Source organism: Tupaia chinensis, unplaced genomic scaffold (genome assembly GCF_000334495.1).
Source record: "Tupaia chinensis unplaced genomic scaffold, TupChi_1.0 Scaffold143952_1, whole genome shotgun sequence".
NCBI lineage: Eukaryota > Metazoa > Chordata > Mammalia > Scandentia > Tupaiidae > Tupaia > Tupaia belangeri.
In genome coordinates this window covers 131384-142069 of record NW_006203803.1, presented here as the reverse complement: position 1 = coordinate 142069, position 10686 = coordinate 131384, and the positions used below count along the sequence as shown (strand labels likewise).

General features: G+C 39.7%; 1 protein-coding gene across 1 annotated transcript in view; it reads right to left on the bottom strand.

Annotated features, from left to right (window-relative positions):
- NPHP3 (nephrocystin 3) overlaps positions 1-10686 on the bottom strand; it is a 64655-nt gene that overhangs the window by 53148 nt on the left and 821 nt on the right. The window contains exons 2-7 of the mRNA XM_006165547.3: positions 10538-10681; positions 8891-9016; positions 7919-8069; positions 5486-5638; positions 3831-3964; positions 7-31 (exon numbers count right to left, since the gene is read on the bottom strand). Of these exons, the coding sequence (XP_006165609.1) occupies positions 7-31; positions 3831-3964; positions 5486-5638; positions 7919-8069; positions 8891-9016; positions 10538-10681 (733 nt within the window). The remainder of the gene's footprint in view (positions 1-6; positions 32-3830; positions 3965-5485; positions 5639-7918; positions 8070-8890; positions 9017-10537; positions 10682-10686) is intronic.

Genomic DNA, 10686 nt, shown 5'->3' with positions numbered 1-10686 from the left:
CACGCACGCTTTCAAGCTTAGGTGAATAGCCCTAAAAAGAAATTGACATGTATAAAAAGCATAATGCATTTTAACTTGAAGATCTAGTGAGATTCATACTAATTAAAATAAAAAAAGCATGCCTTTGGACAGGTTATGTCAAATATATTTTTAACATATCTGTCTGCTTCTCTAACATAATATAATCACATTTTAGACAATCTTAAAGAGAAAAGGTAATTTCTTTCTAAAAAAATAATAGCTTAAAACTTGGCTCTTTTCTAGCTTAGAAAATTATTTTTTTTATAATAACAGAGAAAGTATTAAGCTATTTTGCTTTGGTATACTTTTTATCATTATTATTATTATGGACAATTTCTGTTTATTGTTATAAAGAGTGCAAAATATAGATCTATACCATCGAAAGCATCCACAATGATATATTAGGACACTAAAGCAAACAGATATGGGTTAAAAACATGTTGGTCTACAACAAGTTAGGTTACTAAGTAGTGTCATTCTGTAGAAAATCAGTATTATCTTCAAAATACCCTTGAAAATAACCTATATTCAACTGATGGGTAAAAGCGTTGGACTTCCCAGTAGTTTATCTTTATGCAGACCAGGTGGCGTTGCCTTGGTAAAACACGACACTCTGTAGTTGACTCTGGTTTCACATCGGGAGACTTTCCTGAGTCCATTGGGCAAGCATGTGCCCATGATCAGGGCCTGGCTGAGGCTGGGGAGCAGGTCATGGAATCAAGAGCCTGTCGGGGGTGTTGTCTCTCTCTCACACATGAGGAGGAAATAAACAAACTTGAAAAAAGTTATCTTGTTATGAAAATCAAGTAATATCACAAAGAAAAGCTAAATGAATGTACTAGTCAACAATCTGCAGGGTGATAATACAGTAGATGTACCAAGTGACATGCAGATTCATTAAAATCCACTCAAACACTGCAGGCAAACTACCAAAAAGGATCAGATGTCAACTATTTTTACCAAAAAAAAAAAAAAAAAACAGTAATAGCTTAACAGCTTGGTTATTTTAGCAGGAGTCTCTGTGGCCTATTTCATTTCTGTCACGAATTACTCTGCCATCGAAGTGCCACAGTAGTGCAGTCCTGGACCACAGAGCAAGCGAGGGCGGCCATGTTCCAATGCAGCAATGTTGACTTACGGACACTAAAGTTCGGATTCCCTAACGTTTTCACATTAAGCATATCTTTCTTCTTTTGATTTCTCCATTTAAAATGGGGCCGGCTCTCTGGTGCAGCAGTCGTCCACTGCTCATGACAACCTGGATCCTCACGGTGACCTCACTTCACCAGCTTGTCAGCCTGGCACACACTGGGAGCACACGAAGGGCCCACAATCTGATGGGCCGGAGAATGGAGAAGGCAACATGACAAGACCCTGTAAAGGGGGCTCCTCTCTCTCTCTCTCTTCCTCTCTCACATGCATGTGTACTTACTGTACCATAAAGAAAAATTTTATTAAAAAATTTTAAATAAATAAATAACATGTGAAACTCAGCCTTAGCCCTGGGCCATGTGAAGACTAGGCTGTGGGCCATATTTGGTCAGCAGGTTATATAAAGTTTGCTAACTCCTGCCTTAGGATAGGTAATTCCAATGGCTGCCTTAAAACATTAAAAACCATGACAAGGAGTAAATGTTATCACCTAAAATAGATGCAAGGATCTGCTGTCTGACAGTAACTTGTGTAGGCACAACAAACAAGGGTGTTAAACATCACAGAGAATAGTCAATGAAACATTCTAAAACCCTCAAGTTTCAATACTTTAATATGATATGCAAAAGTAACTGTAACCAATTCAAACTCTTTTTCCGTTGTAGCTCTTATCCTAACACAGTTTCTCCCAGAAAGATAAAAAATAAAAACCTCAATTCACCCCACATCCTTCTTTGCATGTATTCTAATAGTGAACACGATTTGCTCTTTTAAAAAGCCCAAGTTGCTTCCTGTTTTTTGTTTTGTTTTATTTTTAGTTTTTGCTATAGGGCATGTATGCTCACTAAAGAGGGACAGAGACAGAGAGAAAGAGAAGGAAAGTGAGAAGTCAGGCTCTGAAGGGATGGACATGCCACAATCCCTTCTCCTCCAGTCTTCTCTCAGGATTTTGGGAATGCATGCACATGCACCTGGTATTATTTTCAAGCTGCTAGATCCAGGACTTTAACCATACAGCCAGCCATGTGGGATCCAGTACCTTAAACTCCACATCACCTGCTGGCCCACAGTAGTCCCCTCTTTACTGACAGGTGACAGTTCCGAGACACCCTAAAGGTGCCTAACACTGCAGATAATACCAAACTCTATCCTGTACATACTGCATTTTTTCTTATCTGATACCTGAGATGACTACTACGGGCATGCTGCATATACAGCACGGATACGCAGGGCAGAGGGGTGGTTCACGTCCTGAGTGGAAGGGAGCAGGATGATACCAACTTCATCATGCTATCCAGAATAGAGCTCAATCTAAAACTTACGAACCGTTTATTTCTAGAACTTTCTGCTTAATATTTTTGGACGCCAGCTACCACAAATAGCTGAAACTATGGAAAGCAAAACCATAGAAAAGGGGAGACTACTATAATCTAGCAGGTGGTGAACTAAAGGATAAGCATTCTAAATCTGGAAATCCCAAATCCAGAATGCTCCAAAACCAGACGTATCTGACCACTGCTATGATGCCATGAAGCAAGAATTTCACACCTGACCTCATGTGATGGGTTACAGTCAAAGGTTGCATACGAGAAAATTGTTCAGACCCAGTACAGTGGTGAAAGTGGGAGAAAGCTATGAACAGCAGCCAAGGCCGCATGGGAAAATGGATCTAAACAGCTGAGGTGCAGGAACACACTCCTATGGTCCTACTTACCGGGAGCTGGCACAGGAATGATGGCTATGTGGCCATATCCTGTCACATACACCTTTCTCCCTGTCTCAGTAAACAAAAAAACTGTGTGTGTGTGTACACATATATACAGAGAGAGAGAGAAAAAAAATATATATATACATATACATATATTATATATAATTACCTTCAGGCTATATATGAAACATAAATTTGAATTCATGCTTAGACTTGGGTCCTATCTGCAGGATCTACATTATATATATGTAAATATTCAAAAATCCAAAGTCTGAAATATTTCTGGTTCTAAGCATTTTCAATAAGGGATATTGAAACTGTATTTGGTTTAGATACAGTAGTTTTTTTGTGTGTGTGAGAGGTTTTTGCTATAGGGCGCGTGTGCTCGCCAGACAGACAGAGAGAGACAGAGAGGCAGAAAGCGAGAAATCATCCCCCAGGGGGGATGGCCATGCCACAATCCCTTCTCCTCCATTCTCCTCTTGGGATCTTGGGCACGCATGCACATGCACCCAGGGTGAGTTTTAAGCCACAGAGTCCGGGACTCGAACCGCAGCCAACTACATGGGAGTCCAGCAACATAGCCATTATGCTAACTGCTGGTCCCTAGATACAATAGTTTTATAAATAAGATATAATTTTTTTTTAAAATTATGGTGTTTAAACACTTACAGATTATTTAAATTTGTTTGTCCTATGAGAAAAAGAGAGAGACAGAAAGAAACAGAGAGAGAGAAGCACCTAACAAGGGTTTCACACCATGATCCACCCCCATTTCTGCCAGCCCAGATATCGTCATGCACCTGCCCCTTACATAGGGAGGTACCGAGCTACTAACCCAGGATCTGACTGTGTTTCCGCAGCATTACTGCCATGCTCCCACCTGGCCAGGATACAATACTAACTTGTGTTTCCGATCAGTGAGTTTAGAATTTATAAATCTCCTCACCTTAAGGAAAAGATCCAATTCCAGCTGGGTTTCATCTGTATAAATGAGGTAACATCTGACAGCATTACTCCATAGAGAAGGTGAAAACAAAGGAGTCACTTGTAATAAACTAGCCACAGCGATATCCCAGTCATCTGAAAATAAAATTTCCCACAAGTTCATGAAAAAGTTGCCAGAACACATTGAAGAAGGTGATTTCTTAAGTCTAAAAAATATAACAGGCATCAAAGAATAGAATCTGAGCTCCTATACTAAAACTCACCAAGATTTTATAATAACAATTAGTTATCTAACTTCATATTCTATCTTGAGACTTGAACCAATGATCGTCACTAGCAGTCTTCCCCAGGTATGGTCTCGGTCAAATGTCATGAATCTATTTTACATGAGTTGTTCAGTTACTGCTTAAGGGGAACCTATATTCCCAGGCTATAATTTATATATAATTTATCTCCTTATTATTCTTAAAATACAGAGTCAAGAAGAAGGTTCAAGAATGGAATAAAATTGGGCTGGCCCCATAGCCTAGCAATTGGGAGAGCCAGGTCCCACATGCAGTTCGAATCCCGTCCCTGGCACCTTGGAAGATACTCCAGGAGTGTGTACCTGCATGTCCCAAATCCCAATGGGATAAAGAAATGCAGACAGAATTGCAGCAAAACCACAACCCATTGGGGGGTGTTTGCTCCTTTTCTCTGTATGTCTCTCTGTCTCTCTCTGGCAAGTGCACACACCCTCTGGCAATTAAAAGAGAAAAAAAAATGACATAAAATGAAAACTAATCTTATGCTATTTAGTAAGAATGAACATTTTAAGACATTTAAACTAATTCAAAAATAGAGACCAGCAGTTGGTGTAATGGCAATGCAGCTGGACTCCCATGTAGTCAACCATGGTTCGAGTACCAGACCCGGTGGCTTAAACTCATGCCAGGTGCATGTGCGTGAGTGCCCAAGATCCTGAGAGGAGAGTGGAGCAGAAGGGATTGCGGCGTGGCCAAAGCCCCTGGGGGGCGATTTCTCGCTTTCTCTCTGTCTCTCTCTGTCTTTCTGGTGAGCACATGTGCCCTATAGCAAAAAAAGTCTCAAAAAAAAAAAAAGAAAAGAAAAGATCAAAAATTCAAAAATTACTTTCATTTTGTTAATAGGTAAATAATTTATAGTTTTATGAAAAGAGCAGAGTTACCTATAACTTCTTAGGTCTGTACTGATATTGAAATTCTGAACATCCCTTAGACCAGATTACATAAAAACAATGAACATATTCTCTCAATTAAGAATACTGCATTACCTAACAGAGCTTTTGTATTTTGCTCCATAACCGGCTCTAACCTTCAACACCATTAGAAGGAGAGATAAAGACTAAAACCTGCTGTTAGTGGGTTATTTTACATCAGATCCCTGCTGCTCAACTGAAACACTTGAGAATTCAGAGGAGACACTGGAAGTTCGGTGGCCAGACTGGCTAGAGCACTATCTGATCCCGAATGAATGACATAACCCCATCACCCCAGTTATAGCACCAATACATGATGGTTTGCCAATGGAAGGCATCCAGAACACAAATTTCATGCTGTGCTGATGGTTTCAGCACAATGTTACAGAACACAAGCAGTCATGACCACTGGGAAGTAAATGGCAAACGGCCTGTGTTACCTCTGTTGACATTTGCAAAGGGTCCTTCCACATCTATAGAGCTATGAGCAAACTCGGGGCCTCTGAAGGACTGCTGAAGCTGCATCATACTCCCGATGGAGGGCTCACTCCCCAAAGCTCCACTGGTCCAATACTCACACTGAGTTCCAGCAGCTGTTAAAGCAAAAGATTTTTATTTGTGAAAACCAAACCACTCAGATGTTCAAAAACGCATCATATATAGTAGACAGGATTTCTAACTTGAAAAAAAAAATACTATAACATCATAGATATTCAAACAATGATTTTAAAGTATTTTGCCACTTTGGGGAAAGTTCTAAAGTTCTATTAAAATAATTCTACCATCTTAGATTTTAAAAAAGATTAAAAAGAGAAAGGTGAGGTCTGGATGATGGTGAAAAGAAATGATGCAATTTTACTCTGTAATGCTGGTCCTACAAATAAAAATCCCACGTTCACACCTGAGGCTTCCATGACCATGCCAGGTATAGACATGTGTGGCTATGATCCAGGCTGGCAGGCTGGATATGAACTGCAGTCAAAGACCCCATTGGGGGGTACTTGTTTTTTGTTTTCTCTCTGTCTCTGTTTGGCTTTATTTGTAAAAGAAAGAAAGAAAGAAAGAAATTTTTTTTTTAATGGAGAAAGATGAAAATCCAATAAATAAATGAATTATAATAAGAGGGCAATTAAAAGTACCCCACAAAACAATTCTAAAAACCATCTCTAACCTTATAGCTTGGGTATAAATCAAAACATGAATGAAAGAACTTCAAAGGCAGACTGTTAGCAGCACACTAGTAATTAATATTTGTAATTCATGAGAACGTATGCTCTTCGCAGGAGAATTTCATCCTTCTTTTTTTTTTTTTGGAGAGTTTTTTTTTGTTATAGGGTGCATGCACTTGCCAGAAAGAGAGAGACGAAGAGGCAGAAAGTGAGAAATCAGCCCCCCAGGGGGATGGCCATGCCGCAATCCCTTCTTTCCATTCTCCTCTCGGGATCTTGGGCACACACGCACATGCACCCGTCATGAGTTTAAGCCAACAGGTCAGGGACTTGAACCGTGGTCAGCTACTTGGGAGTCCAGTGACACAGCCATTACGTCAACTGCTGGTCCCACATCCTTCTTAACCTCCTAAGCAACAACATTAAAGTCTCGATTGCTTCTTATGAGCCTGTTGTTGATTTTCTAATACATTATATGTTCCAGAGTATCCATATGACTAACTAAAAATAAACTACTACTTGGGATAAATTTCTCGTAAAACTGAGCTTACTATTTGTAGGTCTTTGAATCTTAAATGGATGGCATTCCCTCCTTCATGATTAAATCAAAATATAAAGAAGAAAGACTTAGAAGGGAATATCAAGTTGTTTTTGGTGACTTGCCAAGATAATCACAATAGTTTTGAAACACTGTACTTCAGAACATGTCAGTACAGAAATAATCACTGAGACTATTATGGGGTAGACAGCATTTTCTCAGTTGCTTTTGGCCAGTAAGAATTACTTCATGTTTTTCTCAAAATTTAGTAATGAAAGCCTCAGGATGCTGGCCTGATTCCAATAGTACTAAGATAAAAATTATGAAGGAATTATCAGTTATTATATTTTACTCTAAAATGCATTAGTTTGTAGGAATATAATTACAATTTCTTACAAATGTAAAATGACTGAATTCTTCTACTGCATTTTCTTTTTTCAGTATCGGCCATACTTTATTAATATTTTCTTAGAACACAGTGAACCCTTTCATTCTGTAATTTTAGGCTTTATCTCTAGAAAAACATTTTATATGTTTAATTATAAAACAAAAACAATTAGAATAGCTCACAAAACTACATTGCAAGCCACTTAGTGAAATATAATGAAGTTATTCTAAATGATAGTTGTGAAAATATATCATTATATGAAAGAATAATACAGAGACTACTAAATCCAATATCCCTTTTCCTCCTTTTAGTAACTCCACATTCAAGTTAGACACGTTTGCTTGGTTGTTCATTACACTTTCCAAACTTCCTAAGTATGTATGTTTGGCCAATGGGATTTGAACAAAAGTGATCAATGTATCTTTTAGGTGATGTCTTCAAGGAAAGGAAGGTGTTCTCCCCTTTCTCCATCCCATTGGCTAAAGTCTGGTTCCCACTATAGGACTTAAAGCAGCTGTTTTAGACCATAAAGAGAAAAGCTATGGAGTAGAGCTGGCTGACCCACAGATAAAAGAAACCTCAGTCCCTGAATTCTATACTTTACAGAGAAGAGGTGCCCTACCAGCTAAGAAAAAAAGAGAGTGTAAATCTGTTTTTAACAGCAGTCAGAGCAAATATAGATAAGTAAAATAAACAGAATAAGATTCTATTGATATTCTGTAATATCATTATGGATATGCTGAAAGCTCAAAATGTTATAAATAGGACATAAATTTACCAGTAATATCTGTACAGTTGTCATCAGAATCAGACTCCCCAGGATCAAATACTTGGATCCCCTGAGCCTGTAGTCTCTGAAGTTTGCTCTCCAACTCTCGCTTGGCCCTCAATAAGTCCTGGATTTCATTCTCTTTGGTCTCTCTAAAAATCTTTAAAAAGAATAATTTAAATTTTAAGATCTTTTTCAAAATCAAAAAGTTGTATCATCAACTTTTAGGGAAAACAATTTTCATTCATAAAACCAATATTCATTTGGTTCTTGATGTCTTTTATATGATGAATATCCTGGTCCTTTTACCTTAACTGTTTTGTAAGTGGATCCCACTAGAATTCCAGTAAGATGTGTGTCTCTGGTGAGGGACTATCACATGCAATGCGTGCTGTTTTGCAAATGTGTCTCCTTTCCACTGAATACCATAATATCCTCCCTGAGACATCCCTGAACATTTTCAAATGTTTTCCTTCATATAAAAACTTTTCTGTTTTTTTGTTTTGTTTTCTTTTGTTTCAGAGCATGTGTGCTTGCCCAAGAGAGACAGAGTGAGGGAAAGTGAGAAATCACTCCCCAGGAGGGATGGCCAGATTGCAAGCCCTTCTCCTCCACTCTCTTCATGAGATTTTGGGCATGCACGCATGTGTGCCTGGTGCTATTTTCAAGCCACCAGGTCCAGGATTCAAATCATGGCTGGCCATGTGGGAATCTGGTACTTTAACCACTAAGCCACCTGCTGGTCCCAACTTACCTTTTTAACTTCCCACTAAAATGCTCACTTTTACACTTCCTTTTTGAAACTATCTCAAGTTTACCATATCTAACTAAAAATGTAAAAAGTGTTCTCTAGTTCTTACAACTTTCATGAATCTTACCTGGTTTACTTCTATGTATTCATCACATTATAATATGAACTTTTAAAATACACTGGTTTTATTCCTTGTCACTTTGAGGGTAAAGAAACTGTCAGAAATTTACCTTGAATTGTCTTTTAACTTTATCTCTGTCACGTTCAAATGTAGCTGCTCTCTCCATTGCTTGGTATTTTGCTTCTAGAGCACTTTCTTTTTCCCGAAGTATCTTCTGATAAGTTTTTTGAAGTGCCTGAAATAATTCACCTTATTATTTCCTAATAAAAATAGTCACATTGTTAAAATTTTAGAACTTTAACAATCTACTTACTATTTTACCATGATCAAGAACTGCCTGTTGCCATTTTAATCAAACACATAATGAAAAAAATTGCAACTTAGCAAATGAAGACACTTCAACATTAAGCTTCTAGTGGAAATGAATACTTCTTGTTGGAAATACTTCATCAACTCTTAAACTTCCCTAAACCTCAGCTTTCCATCTTTAAGAGAATAATCAGTGTAATTTCCAAGGTTTAACGTGAAGGAGAGTTAATTCCGGATGACCATGCACACTCTAGCACTATGAGTGTACTCATCTTACTATCCCATCCTATCCTATCCTATCCTGAGCCATTCACGGTGCCTGAAGCACTGCAGGCCTCCAAGAAATACCTGAATGTAAGAATGGATGAAATATGGAAGCAATTTTTTTTTTTCACATTTAGAAATGTGAACAAGAAACTGAATGGATGACGTACAGAATCGAGATTGGAAGAGGAGTAACCTGGGGCCGACAGCTCTGCCATGTTCGGTGTGGACTCCATCTCTACCTGCCTCTCATAGTCATTTCCCACTGCAATGCCCACTGTGCAGCGCCCTGGCCACTGAAACCTGGTACCCCAAATGCACTTTATATATACAAGTACATTATGGCTACAGTAGGAAAACCGTTTATTGGGGGTGGGGAGTGGTAATAGCAGAAAAAATGCCCAAGAACTCAGGCCTCCTGGAAGTCTCTCACACCGTAGAGTGTGAACAATGACAAAACAGCCACCAGAGGGGCCTCAGGCTTACAGCACAGTCTCAGAACTTTTCTCATAGAAAAGCAATCCATTGTTTTACATAGTATTTTAATGAATGAAAATGGATCGACCGCCTAAAGGACATGGTATAATGGCTTTAGAGTAAATTATCAAGTGGAATGAAGTCTGTTTGACTACTAGATCTAGGGAATGTTTTCAACCATAGGAGTTAAGACGGTGAAAATCAGGATTCCAAACAAATTCACGTCAAGACGATTAAAAGCTAGGGAGCGTCACCAAGAAATTAAAGGAATGAACTCCACCTTGGAGCTATGCAATTGGGGGGGGGGGGCAAGGGAGTAAAGCTCCCAGAAGTGTGAGTTGCTTCAGCAGGTGTCACAAGTCCCCGTGTGCCTTGGTGAACCTTCTCCCTGGGGCGCCCTGGAAATGGGCATTCGTTGTTTCAGGACCCTTCCAGGCTCAACTGCTTCAAGGTGCAGGAATGAATGAACCAGAAAGAGAAAACGGGGAGGAGAGTTTGAAGGAATCAGCTTCGACCTCAAAAGAACACGGACCCACAAATTAAAAGCGGAGCAGTAGCTGCCCAATTTTCCAAACTGCTAGGTCTGGAGATAAGACGGGATGCCCAAAGGCAGGCCCGGGCGTCCAGAGGGAGGCCCGGCAGTGCATCCACGCCCAGGCCTCAGTCTCCCGCCCTGGCCGCTCTCCGGTCGCGCGGCCGGCATTACCTGCAGCTCCGCCCGCAGTCGCTTGTTCTCGGTGTCCAGCTTGGCCTCACGGCGGCCCATGGACAACAGCTCTTGGTTCTTGCTGACCCGGAAGATCTCGTACTCCTTCTTGAGGCGCTCGTACTCGGCCGCCGCGTACTCCAGCTCCG